The sequence below is a fragment of the Acipenser ruthenus genome, chromosome 44 (genome assembly GCF_902713425.1).
Source record: "Acipenser ruthenus chromosome 44, fAciRut3.2 maternal haplotype, whole genome shotgun sequence".
NCBI classification, from domain to species: domain Eukaryota; kingdom Metazoa; phylum Chordata; class Actinopteri; order Acipenseriformes; family Acipenseridae; genus Acipenser; species Acipenser ruthenus.
The window spans coordinates 570761-595108 of record NC_081232.1 but is presented as its reverse complement, the minus strand read 5'-3'; the positions used below and the strand labels follow the sequence as shown (position 1 = coordinate 595108).

At 41.8% G+C, this 24348-nt stretch overlaps 1 protein-coding gene across 5 annotated transcripts in view; it reads left to right on the top strand.

Annotated features, from left to right (window-relative positions):
* LOC117398883 (protein NDRG2-like) overlaps positions 1-24348 on the top strand; it is a 39877-nt gene that overhangs the window by 6000 nt on the left and 9529 nt on the right. For 2 of the 5 annotated variants that reach the window (XM_033997977.3, XM_059012419.1), the window contains exons 2-6: positions 17115-17212; positions 18271-18312; positions 18566-18671; positions 22245-22365; positions 24002-24064. In XM_033997977.3, coding sequence (XP_033853868.1) covers positions 17138-17212; positions 18271-18312; positions 18566-18671; positions 22245-22365; positions 24002-24064 — 407 coding nt within the window. In that variant the 5' untranslated portion in view covers positions 17115-17137. Of the gene's footprint in view, positions 1-13551; positions 13704-17114; positions 17213-18270; positions 18313-18565; positions 18672-22244; positions 22366-24001; positions 24065-24348 lie in introns of those variants that run through there. The other 3 variants (XM_059012417.1, XM_059012418.1, XM_033997978.3) reach the window with 3 other exon arrangements.

The following is a 24348-nucleotide window of genomic DNA, read 5'->3' as shown; positions in this document are numbered from 1 at the left end:
TGACTGTAGCGCTGGTTCCGGCCTTGCTTTGGAACTTGCTCTGTTTTCATTGTGAACAAGCTGCACTAGAGTCAGTTTTAGTGTGATACATTGCAATGCAGTCTAATTAGTAATATTTATCAGACAGTACACATGCTAACAGCTTGTTTGTGGGTTTTTGTGGTACCATATTGGAATGCTCTGAAGAGTGTGCCAATGGCATTACCACTGTTGCAGTGTAGCCAGAGTTCATCAAGGTCACAGCTGCCGTGAAACCAAACTCAGGACGTCAGCTGCTTTGAAATATTTTTAAATACATCGTGTGGTTTTCATGGCAGGCCGCTGCTGCGCTGTGGTTACTTTGCCCATTGCTTGCACACACACTCAGCGCACACGTTCATGAACTCTGTGTGTCTGCCTGCCTGCCTGCCTGCCTGCCTGCCTGTCTGTCTGTCTGCCTGTCTGTCTGTCTGTCTGTCTGTCTGTCTGTCTGTCTGTCTGTCTGTAAACTCAAGGCGTTTGTAAAATATTTCCTTTCATGTATGTTTTGTCAAATAGCTGCAAACAAAACCACGATCCCTTTGATAATATGTTCTGACACAGGGTGGGACTGCAGTATTAAGGGCTTTGCTTCCATGGTCTGGTCTATACCCACTTCAGGACTTTTAACTTAAACATTTTTTGGGGGGGGGGGGGTGGATAAAACCAAAAACCAGAACGAGTTTGTGCAGCCGAATGAACAAGACTTATAATAATAATAATAACACTAATAATAATAATAATAATAATAATAATAATAATAATAATAATAATAATAATAATAATAATAATTGTTATTATTATTTTTATTATTATTATTATTATTATTAGTAGTAGTAGTAGTAGTAGTAGTAGTAGTATTTCTTTTTTATATTGTTATTTTTTTTGTAACTGCAGTGTCATTGCATTATACAATTAGACAAAATGTAGAAATAATTAAATAACGTACAGTATAAAGAGACGTTAACGTTTTGCATTTATCATACACAGTGTATATGAGTAAGAACATAAGAACATAAGAAAGTTTCCAAACGAGAGGAGGCCATTCATCCTATCTTGCTCGTTTGGTTGTTAGTAGCTTATTGATCCCAGAATCAAGCAGCTTCTTGAATGATCCCAGGATGTCAGCTTCAACAACATTACTGGGGAGTTGGTTCCAGACCCTCACAATTCTCTGTGTAAAAAAAGTGCCTCCTATTTTCTGTTCTGAATGCCCCTTTATCTAATCTCCATTTGTGACCCCTGGTCCTTGTTTCTTTTTTCAGTAGTATGTATATACAGTATATACTCTGCCCTACAGACCTAGAGCTTTGATGTTCCCAGTAGTGCTGTCATATTTATTGTGTGCAACTTAAACTGGGAATTAATAGAGAGAACCAAGTGGGAACCAAGCTGCCAGTGGTTAGGCCCAGACTTTGAGTGCCAGCTTTTTCTGTATTGAAACTCTGAGAATGCAAATGTCGGGTTCATGAAAAGCTGTGTGGAAAGAGGGTTCCTTTGGAATGGGGCGGAGGGTGTAGAGCTTTTTATAAACATGACGTATGTCTCTCGGCTCCCTGGGAACTGGAATTAGGTTTAATGATCTGGCACCCGGCCATGCCTTTCCTTGGTCATGCTTCGAGTCCCAGTTGTGCTGCTTTACAATGTATGTTGACGGAAATCATAAACAAGATTGCTAAGCAGGGATCCGAAACAGAAACCGGAAACGATAAACGAAAATAAAAGACATTTTTCATCGGAACAAAAACAAAAAAACGAAACTAAATGAATTTATTACGTTGTGGAACCAAAACGATATTCTAGATTTAGTTTATCGGTTAATAACGTTTTTTTTCTCGTTCCCTTTCATTCAGCCTGTTCTCTCTGTCTCTCTCCGTTGTTTTCAAACATACAAGAATTTGCATTCCCATGGTCTTACACCTCAGTGGTCAATGACAAAGCATTCTATCACACCCAGCTAATGAAATTCAACATTACATTTAGCTTGCTTTTTCGGAGCAGCCAGCGAATCAAATAGCACTATATTTGCCTTCAGTTAAGGCTTCCACCTTGCTGTCAGCAACATGCTAGATCCACATTAAGTGATCAGTCTTGTATTCGCTCAAAATAAACAGGGACTGTTATTAACATATTATTAAGTTATGTATTATTATTATTTGTTTATTTAGCAGACGCCTTTATCCAAGGCGACTTACAGAGACTCGGGTGTGTGAACTATGCATCAGCTGCAGAGTCACTTACAACTACGTCTCACCCAAAAGACGGAGCACAAGGAGGTTAAGTGACTTGCTCAGGGTCACACAATGAGTCAGTGGCTGAGGTGGGATTTGAACCAGGGACCTCCTGGTTACAAGCCCTTTTCTTTAACCACTGAACCACACAGCCTCCTTTATATTATATTATATGATATTAAGAGTATTAAGAGTTAAGACATTTTACCATCGACTTGAGAAAACAGCAATGTTTATTGCATAGCGAATTCATGTTGTTGTATTCTCAATCATTTAACGATTCATGATTTAATTGTTTAAGTGTTTCATTTTCATTGTTATATCCAAAAGAAGTATGTAGAATAGTTGCATGTGTTTACATGTTTCATTTGTTGTATGTCTTACTGTGAAATGTGCATACCAATGATAGCAATGTTCCCCTTAGTGCTTAATAATTCAGCTGCAGAGTTTATTTCAGACAAACATTGCATTAAGTTATTACGTCGAATGTAAGGACGCTAGCCCACGGAGATTGTTGGGAAATGTTCCTGTTTTGAATTGTTACAAAAAAAAAATGTGTAAACTCGAACCGAGGCAAAAGAAAGAATGGAGAAGAAAAGAAAAAGAAGTGGGCTGATGTAATTTTATTTTAAGGCTGCAACTTAGGCGTTGTTGTTTCTAGACAGGAAGTAAGTGCATTTATTGATACAGATGGATAGCTTGTCACACTGTTTTCCTTTTGAGTGCCGAGTTATCTGCAGTTTAATGATCTGGTGAGTCATGCAGTCAGGAGCTTGCTGGTTTTGAATTCTGGTTGCGCTGAGTTTGGCTGGAGGCCCACAGAGAGACATTAGAGTTGTTTTTTTTTATTATAAGGTGTTTGCCCATCTTCAGTGCGGGCGGAGATGTGGAACGCAGTGGTGAATTTGTGATGAATCGCCGCAAAGGGTCCTTGGCGGTCGTCTATCAGCGGGGGTGGGGGGGGCTGGTTTGGCTGCAAGGAATCCAACTTAAGACTTTTATTATATTTATACATAACTCAGTTCCCTTCTAGTATCAATCCTATACACATATAGACCCTGGGCATACTGTATCTACATCGATAACATAATAAAGAAGGATTGGAGCAACACAACATAGGTCATCCATCTACACCCAACTCCCTCCCTCTCTCATTAGTCTCTCTCACGCGACACTGTCATGTCTTAAAGGTACAGCACTCAAAACATAACAACAGAATCATTACCAGGTGACACACACTCGATACACAGGGGGGAGAATTAGCTGGGCTGACCCACCCATAATGTTAGCCAACGTGTACTATTACAAGATCATTGAAATAATAGAACTTCAAATGCCTGGGGCGAAAAGTGTGGCATCTCCGCCTTAGAAACAAAGAATCCTGTAATTTTGTTTTCTAAACGGTAGGAACAGGACAGTCAGTAAACCTTGGTTGCTTACAGTATCTAGACGGAGGTGTAAAATTAACACACGTTTTTCATGGGTTAATAAAATGTCACTGTAATAAGTGAAAAAGTCCTGCACCAACTTGATGGCTGTTCAAACTCAATGAACCTGCAGAGAGCGGTCCTCTTTATCTCTCAGCCCCACAGGGGAGACCTAGATCTTTTTTTTGCAGTCTGGATCGTTATTTGTCAGCTTATCAGCGTTTCAGTGTTGAACTAGCCAGATGCCACTGTAATTGATCCAAACCGGATTGCATTTTTAAAATAGCGATCTCAGAACTCAGCAACGTTTCTCCAATCTCTTCTCTTACTGGCACGGTAGAATCTTAAAGACCCGCGGCAGAAAAGAACCATTTTCACAACTTCCCCAGGCAAGCACATCTATGAACATATTACCGAATAGTCGACTGGAAGAGTGATAATCAAACCCAGAAACTGGCACTCTCGACTAATCACACACTTCAATTACAAAGCAGCCGCAGCAACATAGTGATGTTGAAACAAAAAGCAATTGTGAAGCGTTTCAGATGGGCAGAAGTGCCGTTCCGGATTAAATCTATTACATATGAATGACAGTTTAGAACATTGATAAGTTGTCTTTAAAAATTCCAAGCAGTTTTAAAACACAGCAAAACTATATGTACACAAACAGAGCACCAGACATGATCAGACACATTATTTATTTATGTTATCTTAAAGTGGCGACCAGTCGACTGTTTTTGCCTCGACTGTTGGAGTCTTAAATAAGTTGTCGTTTTACCCGTGCTATTTTCTGTAATGTTTTGTCTAATTTGTTAAATTGACCCTCCCTTTCCAGTTTTTTCTTAAACACTAGCCACTAAACCGTAGGGCTGAAATTATTAACTGTCTGTTATTCATCCGATACATCCATGCTTTCACCTGTATTATAACACAACAAAGTTACCAAACCAGATGGAAGCAACTAAGAATTTCAAAGGGCTTGTAGGTTGTCTCAAGCTTTTCCTCATTTGTAAAAAAAAAAAAAAAAAAAAAAATCCTTCCTGGCAGCGATCCAGATAAGCTGCATACCTGTTGTTTTTACGCATTAAAAAATATGCACGCAATTTAAATTGAACGAGTAAAGATTTGGCTAGCAATTTTGCAGCACAGCTTGTCTGCCTCCTCTAAAACTTCCACTGACAACTACATCTCCCAGAATGCAATATTTTCAGTTACTAGGAAACTGTAAGAAAAATGTGAAGCTAAGGTGCTTGTAATATTCAACAAACTGTTTATAACGTATTAATGTATTTCCTTATTCTGTTTACCTGTATGCTTTATATTGAAGTTTTAACATGTCCAGTGAGTTATAATGTTAAAATATAAGTAACGTAATTAATTTGCAGAGTTTGTGTGATACCTCGAAAGTAACATTGCAGTTAAAATGGAAGGCTCTTTTTTAATGCCTACCCCATTCCCATTAAAGCCTGTACAATATTTAATCGAGATTAGTCATGACTTCAAGGTAATGGGGAATTTTACCCCCTGAAAATGCATTTTACTCGCTCGGTGTTAAAAATTAGAGGGCAAGTTACTCCCAGAACCAAACTCAATGAACACTTATTACACAATAATCATAATAGGTATAGTTTCTGCTCAAAAGAGCCAACGTCCCATTTACATGTATGCATACATACATACATACATATATATATATATATATGTACTACTATTATGGCTTCTGGTAGACCTTGCGATATCATTTTGAAGTTTCTTTAATTACATGGTGTTATGTCCCATATATATACATATATATACAGTGTATATATATATATATATATATATATATATATATATATATATACACACAGACGTGATCAAATTTGTTGGTACCCTTACAGCTCATTGAAATAATGCTTCATTCTTCCTGAAAAGTGATGAAATTAAAAGCTATTTTATCATGTATACTTGCATGCCTTTGGTATGTTATAGAATAAAGCAAAGAAGCTGTGAAAAGAGATGAATTATTGCTTATTCTACAAAGATATTCTAAAATGGCCTGGACACATTTGTTGGTACCCCTTAGAAAAGATAATAAATAATTGGATTATAGTGATATTTCAAACTAATTAGTTTCTTTAATTAATATCACACATGTCTCCAATCTTGTAATCAGTCATTAAGCCTATTTAAATGGAGAAAAGTAGTCACTGTGCTGTTTGGTATCATTGTGTGCACCACACTGAACATGGACCAGAGAAAGCAAAGGAGAGAGTTGTCTGAGGAGATCAGAAAGAAAATAATAGACACGCATGGTAAAGGTAAAGGCTACAAGACCATCTCTAAGCAGCTTGATGTTCCTGTGACAACAGTTGCAAATATTATTAAGAAGTTTAAGGTCCATGGAACTGTAGCCAACCTCCCTGGGCGCGGCCGCAAGAGGAAAATCGACCCCAGATTGAACAGAAGGATAGTGCGAATGGTAGAAAAAGAACCAAGGATAACTGCCAAAGAGATCGCACCATCCGTCGCTTTTTTAGCGAAAGTGGGCTCCATGGAAGAAGACCCAGGAGGACTCCACTTTTGACAGAAAAACATAAAAAAGCCAGACTGGAATTTGCTAAAATGCATATTGACAAGCCACAGTCCTTCTGGGAGAATGTCCTTTGGACATGAGTCAAAACTGGAGCTTTTTGGCAAGTCACATCAGCTCTATGTTCACAGACGAAAAAATGAAGCTTTCAAATAAAAGAACACCATACCTACAGTGAAACATGGAGGAGGCTTGGTTATGTTTTGGGGCTGCTTTGCTGCACCTGGCACAGGGTGCCTTGAATCTGTGCAGGGCACAATGAAATCTCAAGACTATCAAGGCATTCTGGAGCGAAATGTAATGCCCAGTGTCAGAAAGCTCTGTCTCAGTCGCAGGTCATGGGTCCTCCAACAGGATAATGACCCAAAACACACAGCTAAAAGCACCCAAGAATGGATAAGAACAAAACATTGGACTATTCTGAAGTGGCCTTCTATGAGTCCTGATCTGAATCCTATCATTCATCTATGGAAAGAGCTGAAACTTGCAGTCTGGAGAAGGCACCCATCAAACCTGAGACAGCTGGAGCAGTTTGCTCAGGAAGAGTGGGCCAAACTACCTGTTAACAGGTGCAGAAGTCTCATTGAGAGCTACAGAAAACATTTGATTGCAGTGATTGCCTCTAAAGGTTGTGCAACAAAATATTAGGTTAGCGGTCCCATCATTTTTGTCCATGCCATTTTCATTTGTTTTATTATTTACAATATTATGTTGAATAAAAAATCAAAAGCAAAGTCTGATTTCTATTAAATATGGAATAAACAATGGTGGATGCCAATCACTTTAGTCAGTTTCAAGTTATTTCAGAGAAAATTGTGCATTCTTCGTTTTTTGTGGCGCGGTACCAACAAATTTGAGCACGTCTGTATATATATGGGGCATATAAATAGTTTGCACACCACTGCACTAGAGTACCAGCAATGGTAATGTATTGAGAATAATGCGTGCACAAAACAAGTCAGAGTGGGGAAAACAGCGGAAAACTAAAACAAGCGACTCAGCGCTGCCCCCAGTGTAAGGGAGGTCCCGCTGCAGGAACCTTGTCACAAACTGTGGAGGTAAATATTGAGAAATGATTCGCAGGGATAGCCCACAGGGCAATGCTGCAAACAAAAACAAAACAAAAACAATACCAAGCCGGTGACTGAAAAAACTGAGGTGTGGTGAAAGTATGGTAAGAGTGAATCAGAAACTAAAACACCTGAGGTGGGGGAGTGGATAGTGCACATTTGATCTCATGATGTTTTAAGAATGCAGAGTTGTTCAACCGCCTCAACCTCATGATAAAGTGACATGCAAATCCTGTCTGTGTAAATATTATTATTATTATTTCTTAGCAGACGCCCTTATCCAGGGTGACTTACAATTTTTACAAGATATCACATTCTTTTTTTTACATACAATTACATTATTTATTTTACATACAATTACCCATTTATACAGTTGGGTTTTTACTGGCGCAATCTAGGTAAAGTACCTTGCTCAAGGGTACAGCAGCAGTGTCCCCCCCTGGGATTGAACCCACGGCCCTCCAGTCAAGAGTCCGGAGCCCTAACCACTACTCCACACTGCTGCACTAAATATGAGGTGACTCGTCCCGCAGGGTCATGCCCACGTGAACCTCCAGGAGATGGGTAACAAAGCCGGGTATTCTGGCTGCTGCTGGTCTAGTGGACCCTTCACGTGCTAATGGGTTCTCTATAGATCGATCCTTAAATTCTAAGTTTTAATCATGAGTCATTCAAGTCTTGATTTTATACTTTATCGATAATCATGATAATGAGAATAATAGTCCCTAAACTAATCCCCTATTCTTTTATCCCAAGGATCCTGGGATACACACGGTGGTCCTCTCCCAGCCCTGCCATATTTAACACAAACTTGACTCTCAAATGAAACGCACTTTATTTAGAAACCAAACTAAATACACTGTTTACCACAGCCCTTTTTAAAACAAATATGAATTAATGCTTGCACACTGTGAATGCAGGTTAGGCTCAGTTACTTTTTAAGTTCTAGCTTTGTATTCACAGCTGTGCAGGGAGAACAATGTCAATAACACACTTGCCAGCGCCAGCAATATCGTCTCTCCCGGGAGGTTAACCTGTGCTTAAAATCTACTGGCACAGCCCGCCTAGTTAACCGATACCAGTAGCCAGCCAAGTACAGTGATATTCCATTACTGGCAACAACAAAAATCAGCTGTCTTAAAGCCAGTAGTACACCAATTTTCAAATGAAATGCTTTTGTACCAGCAGAAATCCTACTAGTAGTAACATAAGCCGTTATGGACTTATCATGTTAGCTACAGGACAGTTAACACTCCTAAATGTCACTCATGAATTCACTCTGTATACCCCGACCACAGCTGCAGCTGCCAAGTAAGTTCCCCTCCTCTGCATGTACACCCCCCTGTGAGGACTAATAAAGAGGAAAGAAAACTGATTTTTAAAGATTTGGGTAGGTTTACCCCCAGGTCCCTTCCATACTCCCTGCCCCTGCCTAGCCTTGTATCTGAATTCAGTTTGCAATACTTTTTGAAAGTGAGGAGAAGTGAGAGAGCAGGTCTGTATTATTTATTCTGCTCAGGCCTCGCTGCAGTTGTTGATGGGCGCTGATTCGTATTGTTATCAGAGCTGCTCCAGGCAGCCTCATCCTTGCGGTTAATACTTTAAACCCCTCAGGACTGCAATAAAACCAGGAATCTTGGTTAAAAGTGTTGGACAACCACCTTCAGTGTTTACAGGAATTATACTACCTTTGCCGTACGTGCTGTCTGTGCTGCAGCAATGTATTTTTCACTATATTCCTAAATGTTTGGATATTACGCATCACAGCTAAATGAACTAGAATTACTTTTTTTGTAGTGTATCCATTTCATGCTCCCTCCTGCAACAATGCTGGTGCTGTGATTTGAAGTGAGTGCCGTATTGTGGGAACAGAAAAACAGCATTGTTGCAGGAGGGAGCGTGATCTGGATACACAGCGATCCTTTGAAGAGATTTAGATTTTTCCCCTGGCAAACGCTCCCGAGTAAATGTTTAGACATTACCCATGAGGTAAAGCGTTTCTTTTCAGTGTTGCAGGGTGTTCTATACACTTTAATATTCTGACATTAAAAACGTGCGTTAATGGTGGTGGTTTATCATTTAGACTGTGTCGCGGTAAAACCATTGGGCATCACATCAAGTAAACAAACCATGTGAAATGAATTCAATGAGCCAGTTCATGAATTCAAACACGCAGAAGCGTAACTAGGCATTCTAGTGCCCGGGGCAGGCAAAAAATCATATCTGTGCAGAGATCAAGCGATGTGCTTATGATAAGGAAGATTAAACTGTTTAAATACTTGATCAGTACCTGCAGGCATTTGTAGAATTGTAGCAGTGCTGCTGTAAACAATAAAAAAAAACTACAGTGTGATTGGCAGCCACATTAACCCTTACAAGATCCTTTACTATCTCTATATATCCAATTCTGCCACTGTTGAGAAATGTATTTAGTTTTTGTTCTGTATTAAGTGTTTCTCACATCGCAGCATGTACCACCTAGAACCACCCACACAACTAAGTTGCCATAGCAACATGGCTTGTGGTACACAAAGCCAGATCTTGTTGCTAGGGTTACTGTAGCCTACCGTAATCATTGATCTCCGGATAAAAATAGATGTTTAGCAGCTATTTATTAATTAGATTGAATATTCACGATGGTCATGCAACCATCAGAGTGAAAGAGAACATTATACATACATATTTTAACGCATTATAAAAGCAACATAATTTTAAAAACAGCAAATGGGAGTGGGTCATTTGTTCTCAATTTTATTCCAATAAATAAAGACTGGTACCACATTTAACATCTTATAGTTCAGGATGGCGAATTTGAAGGGCTGTTTGTCTGTTTGCATTTTCGTATTAATTTCTTACTGCTTGTCTATCCTGTGAAACATGCATTTACATTGCAGACTCTAAGTAAATGTTTATAGTCGTGCTGATCCTGAAGGCTGCTGCCACACCGCTCCCACACCGCCGGGGAAGCGAACGACACAGATATGCCAGAATAACAAACTGGCGACGCCATGTTGTTGGTTTGTGTAGAACCAGGTTCGTGGTCGTTAAGATCGTTGCTAAGGAAGTGACACATTCCCTTTTCTAGTGCAGAGGCGCATGCAATCTTCAGAATATAACCAGGGGGGCTCGCTGACAGCTGACAAGTGAACACACTTAAAACTTTAAAATAAAATTAATACTTGAGTGTCAATGCTTTTCAGTAATTTTTCTGCCCCTCGCTGCTTTGCGCCTGGGGCTCTGCAAACACGGTACCTCTATAAAGTAGACAATAGTTTCAGCTCATGCCTTCATCAGTGTAGCGAGTTGTACAGTAAGTATCTGCTTTTTTTATTAATTACAATTTTTTCCATTTTGGAATGTCCAATTATTATTCAACCTGGCTCACCGCTGCAACGCCCAAACTAACTCGGGAGAGACGAGTACTCGCACTCGCGTCCTCCAAAATAACTTGGATTTGAACCGGCGATCTCCAAGCTATAGGGCGCATCCTGCACTCTGGGCGGAGTGCCGAAACCCAGGAGCCCCAGTATCTGCTTCTTGACATGATGTCATGATCTCGCTGTCCAGTTGGTTCATACATTCAATCATAAAACCAAAAGAAACAAACATTGTTGCTAAGGCTTTCACATGTGTCCACTTGCTACTTATAGACAGACCTCGCAATTTGATTTTGAAGTTATAGTTACCGGCAAACAATTATATGAAAGATGGGTGCAAAATGAAGCCAAGTCATCTGCCCTTTAGCTACCATTGCCTCTTAGTAAACCTTTGCATTTCTATTTTAGGCTCGTTTGCCAAGGGATTTGACTGATTCAGTTGATGATTATTTGAGGGAATGAATTATCAGAAGCTGTTTACTTTTGTTGGTGTGTGTGTGTGTGTGTGTCTGTCTGTCTCTGTGTGTGTGTGTGTCTGTCTCTGTGTCTGTGTGTGTGTGTGTGTGTGTGTGTGTGTGTGTGTGTGTGTGTGTGTGTATCTGTCTCTGTGTGTGTGTGCGTCTCTTGTTTATTTTAAAATTGCCTCTGCTCCACCAGTGCTGAAGCTCCCTGGAGTGTGAAATTATTGTTTAAATGTCCTGTCGGCAGTGTCACAACGAATTTCCGTGTGAGACTTGACAGCCAGGGAAATAGCTGGATTATTCGCAAACGGAAGCTTTTGCTTACTTGAGAAGATAAGACAATGGAAGCTTTGTACAGGGCAGCACAGTGAGGTCTAGAGGTCCTTGCAGAATTCTCCAGAATCCTGTGTGACTTGTCTCTGTACAATGCATTGTGTTGTCTTATATTGTACTGTATTATATTCCAGCGTATAGCGACTGTAGAAGATTGTACTTTGTGAATGTTTGTGGATTTTTTTTTTTATTACATGCTTACTGTACATCTGCCATAGCCAACCCTGGCCCTGGAGAGCCACAATCCTGCAGGTTTTCTGGGTATCTGGGTAAATTGTTGACCAATTAAGAATAATTGGTTCAGATAAGTAATTGAGAACTTTACAACATGTTTTCAATGAAAAAGTAGTCTTGGATTTCTGTATTTATTTCAGATTTTAAATTGGTTTTCATGTATAGTATTCAGTTATCGCTGTTTGATAATTCAGCAGGATACTATACATGATGAAACCTTTTTGAAAACCAAGACAACGTCCTTTAAAAAAAGGACATTTCTAGCTTTACTTTAATTTGAGTTAGTAAAAAAATAATAATAATAAAATAATAATGGTTCTATTTTATACCACTGTGCTCGGGGCTGATTCAATCAATCAATCAATCAATCAATCAATCAATCAATCTTTATTTTGAGTTATTTTTTAAATTCTACCAATGTTTTCATTATGTGAGTATTTAATTTCTATTTCTTAAAGGGCTTCAATTATTTTTTTCAGTCGCTTTTGTGGTTTTCACACTGAACCCCCCCCCAACCCTCGCTGTCTTCCTTGTAAACTGAATATCTCCTGTGGGCAAAATGCCTGGCTGAAGCCAATGCATTTGTCTCTAACTTTTCATCAGCAATTAATTGAATACAGAAGCAAACCTGTTTAGCACATGCCAGAGTTGTAATGACTCGAGTCAGTGACTCGACTCGGAATCAAGTCGCAATTTTTTGTGACTGGACTCGACTTGAGTCTTTTGAGGACATTATTTATTATTTCGACTCTATTGAAAATCAGCAGAGTCGAGTATCTTGTTAAATAGAATATATTTTGAAATGCCCTTCTAAATATTATTGGCTGAAGCAGTTCTTAGTGAGGCTGGATTTTCATTGATTAAAATATTAGTGTTTGCTCCCATTGGCTAGAAAGGTTGCAGTGTTTTCAACACAGTGCGAGATTGACAGTTGGAAGTTTGTCTGTTTGTTGGGAAGTTTGTCTGGTTGATTGGAAATGTGCACATCCGTACAGCCTTTCGTATTAATGAATTGACAAATTAATTAATGATCTATTAGATGAATTAACAAATACGTTTATGAATTACTGTATGAATTGACAAATTTATAGACGAATAGTTGGACAAGTTGACCAACTCACGAATTGACAAACAAATTGACAAACTAACGGCCGGATAGTTTTGGCACCAATGGCGCTCCATACAGAACTAATGACTCCAAGTGACTCAATTCCCGTTTTTCTATATTAAATAAGACATTTGGTGCTGACTTTTGTAACCAGTTAAGTGAAGACAGGCTTGTTTTCCTTCCCAGTATGAATCTGGGGCTTTTGCAAAAGCAAAATTCCATAAAGATCCAAGGACAATCAAACATTCTACTTAACCAGAAGCCAGGAACCTTCCTAGCCAGACTATTTTTGGAGATTGCATCACCAACGTACAGCTCTTATATCAGACACGATTACAGTTTCGTGTACACTAATACTCTCAGGCTCTCTGAACACTCATTTAAAGCTGCTGTTCTATACACTGCCCCACCACACCACACCTGTGTACACTGTGCATACAATAGCTATAGATCAATGGCAAGTCATTTCTTAATAACACTCCTTTGTATTTACAGGTGTGGAGAGGGGGTATGTATGGCTTTCTTTACACAGTTCTGTTACACTCTCGCTTGGTAACTAGATATCTTGGTATTCTTGAATAGATAATTGCCCCTCTGATGCAAAACACATCAAATTAAATACCGGGCTCCCTTTATATTCTGCTATTTCAAAGGTGTCTCTTCCACTCCTGGTCTTTGTTCCAACCATGTTCTAAATTGTTGAATTGAACCAATTCCAGACCCTGAAGTCGTTCATTAACTCATTTTACCTGTTAAACTGGAGTGGACACCCCTACCTTATACAGCATACTTCTTGTGCTTAACTTCGTCTAAAACAAATGAGTGCATTTTGGATTTGTAGTGAAGGAGCCCTGTATTATCGAAAGGAGGCTGTAAGTTTACTGTATGTTTTGATTCAATGTTTAAATTCTTTTTGTCGGAATGGTTTTTAACTAGCAAACATTTCTAATGAAAAAGTGGATTTTGATTTATGATATTCTAGACATCATTTATTTTGCGTTTTGTATTTCTTGCATTTTTACATTCATTTCCACCTTCAATATTCACTTGCAGTGGATTACAACATGTTTGGAAAAACATTGAAAGACTTCGTAAAATATTTTCGGTTGGTAGAATACTTTTATATTTCTATTTTCGTTGAATGTTTAGCCGTTCAGTCCTTTATAGTCCTGTCTGCTGTGAAAAAAAAGAACTGTGTATATTTTGGATCTTTGTCATCTACACTGAAGTTGGAAATTAGGTGGAGAATGTTGGTGAAAGACAGCTGGAATACAACGTTAGCTAAGCAGGGTGTGCTGGAAAGCCTTGTCAGGACATGGGTCAAGTGAGAGGCCCGTACTGGTGTTTATTTTTTTTTATTGAACAATAACTCCTATTAACTATTATTATCACTGCATTGGTTTTGTAGGTATTGTACAAGCATCAAAAGGTTTGATTATTTTACAGTTTGTACAGCTTGAATAAATAATTGTTAGATGGTGTTTGAACGGGTCACAATTTTAGTATTTACATTTGGTATATTTGCTGTGAAAATGGGTCTTAAATTTTCTAGATTGGTCTTAAAAAGTCTTAAAAAGGTCTTAAATTTGCTCAGCTGCAGGGACCATTATATATATAGGAGGCTGTGTGGTCCAGTGGTTAAAGAAAAGGGCTTGTAACCAGGAGGTCCCCGGTTCAAATCCCACCTCAGCCACTGACTCATTGTGTGACCCTGCGCAAGTCACTTCACCTCCTTGTGCTCCGTATTTCGGGTGAGTCGTAGCTGTAAGTGACTCTGCAGCTGATGCATAGTTCACACACCCTAGTTTCTGTAAGTCGCCTTGGATAAAGGCGTCTGCTAAATAAACAAATATATATATATATATATATATATATATATATATACAGCTCTGGAAAAAATTTAGAGACCACTGCAAAATTGTCAGTTTCTCTGGTTTTACTATTTATGGGTATGTGTTTGGGTAAAATAAAAAATATTGTCATTTAGAGCATGAATCAAGCCAAGTAAAAGGTTGTCCTGGAAGAAAACTTGCTTCCTTCTGCTCTGACAATGTTCCCCAACTCTGAGGATTGGTTTTTCCAGCAGGACAATGCTCCATGCCACACAGCCAGGTCAATCAAGGTGTGGATGGAGGACCACCAGATCAAGACCCTGTCATGGCCAGCCCAATCTTCAGACCTGAACCCTATTGAAAACCTCTGGAATGTGATCAAGAGGAAGATTGATGGTCACAAGCCATCAAACAAAGCCGAGCTGCTTGAATTTTTGCGCCAGGAGTGGCATAAAGTCACCAAACATCAATGTGAAAGACTGGTGGAGAGCATGCCAAGACGCATGAAAGCTGTGCTTGAAAATCAGGGTTATTCCACCAAATATTGATTTCTGAACTCTTCCTAAGTTAAAACATTAGTATTGTGTTGTTTAAAAATGAATATGAACTTATTTTCTTTGCATTATTCGAGGTCTGACAACACTGCATCTTTTTTGTTATTTTGACCAGTTGTCATTTTCTGCAAATAAATGCTCTAAATGACAATATTTTTATTTGGAATTTGGGAGAAATGTTGTCAGTAGTTTATAGAATAAAACAAAAATGTTCATTTTACCCAAACACATACCTATAAATAGTAAAACCAGAGAAACTGATAATTTTGCAGTAGTCTCTTAATTTTTTCCAGAGCTGTATATATATATATAGTTCCTATCTACCAAGAAAGGCAATCTGTGGGATATCATCCACATCGCATGACAGTACAAAAAAACGATGCTGAATTAAAGTCTCTGGCTTTTTGACTGGTAACGTCTGTGGCCATCTTTAAAGTTCTGTCTCACAGTCTTAGCGGATAAGAACATAAGAAAGTTTACAAACGAGAGGAGGCCTTGCTCTTGCTCGTTTGGTTGTTAGTAGCTTATTGATCCCAGAATCTCATCAAGCAGCTTCTTGAAGGATCCCAGGGTGTCAGCTTCAACAACATTACTGGGGAGTTGGTTCCAGACCCTCACAATTCTCTGTGTAAAAAAGTGCCTCCTATTTTCTGTTCTGAATGCCCCTTTATCTAATCTCCATTTGTGACCCCTGGTATATCTCTTTTTTTTTTTTTTTTTTTTTTTTTTTAATGATTTCCTTTTTGTTTTTAAAATCACTGAAGAGGTACTCCAATGTTTTAATAAAACATTCTTTTATATATTCCCCGTCTGTGAACGGCTTTCCCTGTTTTACAATTTCCTGAGCTGCGACAAAACTAGCAGTAGTTGTTTTGCTCGACTATTGTACCCGTTGAGCAAATTTACGCTCCGTGTGCTCTGCTTTGCTCTAGAACTCCTCCACAGCTTTTTTTTTCCTTTTGCGTCGGAGCTGGATGCTTTTCGGCAAATTTGGCGTGGTTTGTTGAAAAATGTCTTTCGATATTTGATTTCTTGTTGTTGGCGAGTTTTTCGTTGCAGATTAGGCATTGCGGGAGTCTGGTCGAACTCTGTATAAATGCATATTCAATCCATTCACCTTTAAAACCTTGATGTTCATCTTTGATCTTTCTCTTTTTTGAAGCCGTATCCACAATCCTTTTCAAATTCAAAATGCTGTATGTGTGTGACATCTCTCCCAGTGACAGACGGTATTACGTGCGAGGTAGTCAGTCAACTCTGTGGAATCAACCCTGCCTAACCTGAGTCTTTGTCGTTTTTTAAACGTTTTTTTTCACTCTGTCAGATAAAAATGAACACGTCTTCTTTGTTGATTATGTGCAGTATTATAAATTCTTAAAGAGCCACACCTATCTAATCAAAGAGCCGAGGGTTGCCGACCCCTGAACTGTGTCAACCTTCAGCCCATGTACGGTTTCTAGTTGCTGAGTGATCTCAACACTTTGTCAAGTTGGGTCTCAGAGATGTTGGTATCTGGAGGAAGCTCCCTGGTGGATGAAGGCCGTGGTGATGGTACTGAGAGCTGGCATTTTGTATTGATCACACCTGTGGCGGGGTTGTATGTTGGTGACGTGCTTTTACATGTGTGTTGTCATTTTGAAGCTTTCAGTTTTTGTAGAAAGCTTGTCATTGGTTGCTTTAGCGAAGTCTCTTTGTAGATTCTTAGCCAATCGGAGCAGGTTCTTGGAGAAGAGGCCTCGCTTGTCAGCTGACAGAGTACAAAAACAAACTGGTCCGCTTTTTTCAGAGCCACAAATTAAACATTTGTCATCAAATAAAATGAAGACTGAATATACAAACTCGCATTAATGTCAGACCACCGAGAAACCTCACAATTGTGCCCGTTCTGTTTCCGTAGAAACCGGCAGTGATCGAGTCACCATGACGACAGAACTGCAGGAAATTGCCATTCCAGAAGAGAAGCCTTTACTTCTGGGTCAGCTGGATCCAACTAAGGTGAGAAATATCTGTGCCTGAACAGCTCAGGAAATTCCTTCAATGATGCCATGCAGTATGTGTTCTTGTTCATGTACTAAAGGGCTTCGAGTCAATTTGAATGTGTCTGTTCTGAATATTGCTCATCTAACAAGCTACCATGCTGCTTGCAGACCTCCATTGTTTTGTCTTATTGGAAATGCATTCCAATGCCTTTTGCTGCATCCCACATTGTCCGTATCGTCGACTCTTGACATTTTTAATCGCACGTCATGGGTCGTGCATCACACATTTCTGAACATTTACCCAGGAGCGCTCGCCAGGATGAAAAAAACAAGCTGTCTTCTAAGCATCAGTGTCCGCAGATTACCCTCCCCCTGCAACAATGCTGGTTTTTCGTTCTCACAGTGCGTCACTTACGGATATAATGTTCGGTGACTACCTCTAATCACCGCTACACACCTGCTGTGTCTGGTTTGTCCTACAAAGAGTGCTTTATCACTGACGTTTTGTGTGAGATCTACCCTGCTAACAGGTTCCAGTGCTGACGTGACTTATTATTTCGATCAGAGCACCAGCATGGTTGCATGAACAGACGAACGCTCCCCAGTAAAAGTAATTAGTTTATTTAACACCCGTTTACAGGATTGTGTTGATTTCTTTGGCTTGAGTGACCTCTAGTGGTCTAAATTGGTATTTTTTTTTTTAAAAAATTCACGATTTAAAAAAATGGCTTTTCACAGTCTAAAAATAGGTACTGTACTTCATAACACAATTTAAACATAATATTTATTAAAACATAAAAGAATTGCCAATTCAAAATTGATCTTTTCCTCTAGTTATTATACAACAAATGTTCCTCGATAGTTAAATGCTTACCTGAAAAACAGACCACTGTATTTAGTTTTATGTCTGCCTTTTAAAGATATTCTACACCATCAGTGAATTATCAAACAAAATAAAAGCATTAGTAATTAGACAAATTCCAAAGGAGAACACAAAGGCTTTTTTTAAATCTTCTTTCTTTCTTTCTTCCTTTCTTTCTTTCTTTCTTTCTTTTTCTTTCTTTCTTTCTGCAGGAAGCTGAAATCGCTGCTCGGATCTTATTGGACCAGGGGCAGGTGGGTGCCAAACCTCCTGTTTGTTCTCTGCTGTATCATAGTTTGCACCAGTTCTGCCTCTCTGTTCCGTGCAACTCATTGCAAAAATAAGAAAGTTAGCCTCATGTCCCTTGTAATCCTTACCCGATCATTCACTCTCTGGTGCCCTTGCTTCCCTGCTCCTTGCCTCTCCCCCCTTACAACGTACCCCCAGCCTATAATACTTTTTGAAGAGCAGTAATCTTAATACACATGATTCTTCTTTTTCCATCAGGAGCACAACATTGAGACTCCCTATGGTCTGGTCCACGTGACCATTCACGGATCCCCTAAAAGCAACCGCCCCGCCATCGTCACCTACCATGACGTGGGACTGAACCGTGAGTAACCAGCGGCACCCTACCTCCAGCCAGCCAGCCAGCCAGCCAGCGGCTGTGTGTGTTAAAGGGGAAGTCTCTTTGGGGCTTTGTGAGATTCATTATAAACGCACAACGCCTGTGTTTGGAATCTGAAAGAATTGCAATGCCTGCTTGCCTTTACTTAGCTGCTATCTGCATGCTGTGACTGCTCTGTGCTGCTGGAGTCCCGTGTTCCCAAAATGATGTTGCAGTGCAGTAGAAACCCGGAAAACTCCACTGAAAAGTCTCTTTCATTTCTGAAACCCGTTTTGGTGATCAAAACATCTAGTCTCATCTAACCGAGGCCCCTTCTCATGAAATCTGATTTTTCTCAAAATGTTTTTATTGTGATTTCTATGAAGATCCACTGGTTTCCATTGGGCCTTTTCTGCCTATGGGGCAGTTTTCACACCTACAGGAAACGCTGAATCTGAGGTCAGTCTGATTTTGTTTTGCCTAGTTTAATATCACTCTCATATTCGGCCTGTGAGCGTGCCAGGTTTTGGATAAAGACTGAATTAAGCACATATGTAGAGATGAACTCTCTACTGCACTGCAGTGTCATTTTCCAGTAGGATTCTGGGAAGGAAAAGCACATGACTCTTGTTCAGGGCAGTGGACAGGGACTCATTTAACAAAGAAGAATCAGGGGGATTTAAGTCGTTAAAATCTTTAAAGGCGTTAACCCGAGCACTAAGTGCAGCACAGAAACCAGGACCAGGGTTCAATTCCTGTTGTGTAATTTCAATTCCTTTTTAAAATCAGTATTCTGTTAAAATAGAGCTTCTCACAGTGGCAACAAATTACTTCAAGTGTTTGTCAATTGAATTGGTTTCAAATGAAAGCAGTTGAACAATCGCAACAATAGTATGTCTTTAAATGATCCATTTTAAAATGGAATTGAAATTGAAAAGCACGCATTCAAACTGATGATAGAAACAAAGTGCCGAGTTCAAGTAAGAGAAATACAATTTGAATGACGCTTCCCCCTTTAAATGATTTTCATCGGCTACCATTGTGGCAAAAACCCCTATCCCCCTGCTATAATGCGGTTGTCGGAGACCACGTTATTTGGAGACCTTGTTGTTTGTGTTTCACCTTATAATGAATATTGGCATTTTTGTTCCTGAAATGATTTACAATGCCCACAAGCCAAATTAATATTGTAGAGTTGAGTGGAAAATGAAGGAAGGAGACACACACAATTTGCAGGTACTCAAATCTAGTTTATTGCAGCGTTGGCGAACCAATGGCACGCGTGCCCAGAGTGGCATGCCTAGTGAGCACCAGCGACCCCTGTAGTCTGGCCGGGCGCCTGCGGGCTTGCCTGTAAGCTGCCCGGGAGCTGCGTTGTCCTCTGATGCTGTAGCTCTTGGGTGGCTGCATGGTGAGTCCGCAGTGTGAAAAAAAGCGGTCGGCTGACGGCACACGCGTGTGTTCGTCTTCGCCCTCCCGAGTCAGAGCAGGGGTGGTAGTGGTGAGCTGAGCTTAATAAAATAATTGGCGATTCCAAACTGGGAGAAAATAATAAAAATAATTGGCAACGATTTGAACTTTTAAAACAAAAAAAAATTACATTATCCAAGCTCAGAATATGTTACCCCTCTTCATACAGTGGTGAAAAGCAGGTTGTAAATTCTCAAAAAAATAAGAGTCTCAAAATAAATTATACTTCTGGTATGTAGAGTGCATTTGTGGATACCCCTTTTTTTCAAGGTAATTTGACACCAGAGCAATCTTTTTATAAAAGAAAAGAAAAAAAATGCCATACAAAGTATATTATTTGCTACTAGTCTTTTAAATAGTTATTTTACAAAATGTTAAAGCAGTAGATATGTTTTATGTAAGTAAATATCGTACAGTTGAAAAAAATGACGGTACACCAGTAATGGCTGCAAAAATAAACAAAAAAAGCTATGTCCAAGGTTACTGATGCAGTGCCAAAATGAGCAAACTTATTAATATTCAAACTACTGTATGTATCTATTGTATGATGCACAGTTATTCACTATGCTGTGAAGTGCTTTGAGATGGTGTGCCACTATGAAAGGCGCTATATAAAATGAAGATTGATTGATCTTACCTGAATAAGGATTAAAGATCCTCATTGCCCAAAATAAAAGAGGAACATATGCAAAAGCTGAAGTGTCCCTGTGAGGTGCACTATCACTGTTGCTTTTTAATGTCTGTAAATTTACAATCAAATATAATCTGTGAGCAAAAATAGAGCACGGGACGGAAAGAACCTGCATATTTGATCAGTCTTGCTGCCTCACTTTGTCCCCCCACTGGTCCACAATGTAGCAGTCTACCCTGCCTTCTACCACAGCCACGCTGTCCGGCCACAGTCTCCAGCAGCCTCCAGCAAGAAGATCTGGTTAGAATGGGCAGTGTGCTGAGGGACGCAATGGGGAATGGAAGGGAACTGCTTAGAATGAGCTGTGAGTTCTCAGGGACGAGTGAAAATTATGGGAGGTGAGGGGAGACCAGCATTAAGTGCCCAGCGAAGTATGAAGAGGAAGAGGAGTGGGATGGGGTTGAAGACAGGGAGAGCGTACGTTTGGTCTGGCAGTTGTGACAGGAGGCGGCCAAAATGTGGTGGGCAATATTAACTGTAGCCATTTTTTGTTAGGTATGGCACCCAGCAAATATCTCCAATAGCGGGATAGCTGTTCATGCAGCAAGGTGCTGTTTAGAGACCTGTCCTGGGGAGATATTAAGACCACTTGCTTCACCGTGCTTCTGAAAAACAAAAAATTCTCGTCGGTTAACTGAAAAGCGAAGTTTAAGAAAATGAGCACAATCAAAAAAAGCTAAACTTCAGACAGACAGTGAGAGATCCTTCCAGGAGGGTTGGACATTTGGAACGACTGACCGTAAAGGGAAAGCACTCTGTGTTATTTGTAATAAAAGTGTTGTTTATCGAAAGTGTAAAACGTTATTTCGACACCGACCACAAAAATATTGCAGATCTTACTGAGAGTGAAAGGAAAGGATTCCTTGAAAGGGCAGCAAGGCCACACCAAAAACAACAAAGTCTTCCACTCTCCCAGCAGCACATTCACACAGCAGCTTGTCTCACGGGACTCTGCCCGCACTAACGCGAGCACCCCCTGTATGCTTTCAGGCCCCCCGCCTCCCTGCTGAAGTTCCTACAGAAACCAAACGAATAAAGTAGTTTAATTCACTGTCTTTAGCACAGAGAGAAGCCCTCTTTGGAGTCAATCTTATCAAGAAAACCTCTTAGTTTTTCTTTGTCTTTCAGCCATCCCCGCAATGTAGATTCTGCAACATTGCTGCTTGAGTTTTACCTTTTCTTTCTCTGTCCACCGCATCGAGTTTCTTTTTTTTTTTTGCTGTCTGCCATGCTTCGTGCTGTACATCTGGAACGTTCACCCAACGTTTGTGGGTCAAATTGCATTTTGGGGTAAATGGGAGACACAACCTTACCGTGTTTGAACTGATTCTGCACTATAGCAGGTTGCGTTGTAACAGGTAGCACTGTAGATGCAATATTCAGGTTTTCATGAGTACTGCCTGCCATTCCCTTCCTAGATAAGAGCTGCTTTGGCCCGCTGTTCAGATTCGAGGAAATGCAGGAGATCACCAAGAACTTTGTGGTGTGCCACATCGATGCCCCGGGACAGGAGGAGGGGGCGGCAGCCTTCCCACTCGGGTGAGTTTCTGAAGAACATGCAGTCGGGGGAGCTCTGGGGTCCCCTGGTAAAGGCACGGCCGCGTGGGGTGCAGGGAGAGTCATGTAGTCGGGGGAGCTCTGGGGTCCCCTGGTAAAGGCACGGCCGCGTGGGGTGCAGGGGGAGTCATGCAGTCGGGGGAGCTCTGGGGTCCCCTGGTAAAGGCACAGCCGCGTGGGGTGCAGGGGGAGTCATGCAGTCGGGGGAGCTCTGGGGTCCCCTGGTAAAGGCACGGCCGCGTGGGGTGCAGGGGGAGTCATGCAGTCGGGGGAGCTCTGGGGTCCCCTGGTAAAGGCACGGCCGCGTGGGGTGCAGGGGGAGTCATGCAGTCGGGGGAGCTCTGGGGTCCCCTGGTAAAGGCACGGCCGCGTGGGGTGCAGGGGGAGTCATGCAGTCGGGGGAGCTCTGGGGTCCCCTGGTAAAGGCACGGCCGCGTGGGGTGCAGGGGGAGTCATGTAGTCGGGGGAGCTCTGGGGTCCCCTGGTAAAGGCACGGCCGCGTGGGGTGCAGGGGGAGTCATGCAGTCGGGGGAGCTCTGGGGTCCCCTGGTAAAGGCACGGCAGCGTGGGGTGCAGGGAGAGTCATGTAGTCGGGGGAGCTCTGGGGTCCCCTGGTAAAGGCACGGCCGCGTGGGGTGCAGGGGGAGTCATGCAGTCGGGGGAGCTCTGGGGTCCCCTGGTAAAGGCACAGCCGCGTGGGGTGCAGGGGGAGTCATGCAGTCGGGGGAGCTCTGGGGTCCCCTGGTAAAGGCACGGCCGCGTGGGGTGCAGGGGGAGTCATGCAGTCGGGGGAGCTCTGGGGTCCCCTGGTAAAGGCACGGCCGCGTGGGGTGCAGGGGGAGTCATGCAGTCGGGGGAGCTCTGGGGTCCCCTGGTAAAGGCACGGCCGCGTGGGGTGCAGGGGGAGTCATGCAGTCGGGGGAGCTCTGGGGTCCCCTGGTAAAGGCACGGCCGCGTGGGGTGCAGGGGGAGTCATGTAGTCGGGGGAGCGCAGGGGTCCCCTGGTAAAGGCATGGCCGCGTGGGGTGCAGGGGGAGTCATGCAGTCGGGGGAGCTCTGGGGTCCCCTGGTAAAGGCACGGCCGCGTGGGGTGCAGGGGGAGTCATGCAGTCGGGGGAGCTCTGGGGTCCCCTGGTAAAGGCACGGCCGCGTGGGGTGCAGGGGGAGTCATGCAGTCGGGGGAGCTCTGGGGTCCCCTGGTAAAGGCACGGCCGCGTGGGGTGCAGGGGGAGTCATGCAGTCGGGGGAGCTCTGGGGTCCCCTGGTAAAGGCACGGCCGCGTGGGGTGCAGGGGGAGTCATGTAGTCGGGGGAGCTCTGGGGTCCCCTGGTAAAGGCACAGCCGCGTGGGGTGCAGGGGGAGTCATGTAGTCGGGGGAGCGCAGGGGTCCTCTGGTAAAGGCACGGCCGCGTGGGGTGCAGGGGGGGTCATTGGTGGGCTAGGGAGGCAAAAGTAGCAAGGACTGTTTCTCCTCATCACGTTACAGAGCACCCTACTGGACAGGCTCCCAGTGAGTTCTAGCTGAAACCTGCAGGGCTGGCCTTTGTCCTCTTGCCCTAGCGTTCCTGTTTTTTAAATGTTTAACTGAAGCTGGTGTGTAATTCTCATCTCTTGACAGCTATCGGTACCCGTCCATGGATCAGCTGGCGGAGATGATCCCATGCATTCTGCAGTACTTCAAGTAAGTATGTTATATATGCATCTCCAAATAGGCGTCAGAATTCCGTTCAGGAGTTATGGAACATAAAAACAAAACTGAAGTAAAGAACCAGGTAGCTGGGCAACTGATTGATCCCAAACTTTGTCAAGTCGGGTCTTAAAGGATCCTAGCGATCCAGCCTCAACAACATGACTAAGTAACCCATTACAAGCCCTCACCTCTGTGAAGTGTCTCCTACCCTCTGCCCTAAGTCAGTTTCCACTTAATTTCCAGCTGTGTCCTCTAGTGCTGGTTTTTGTGCTCCG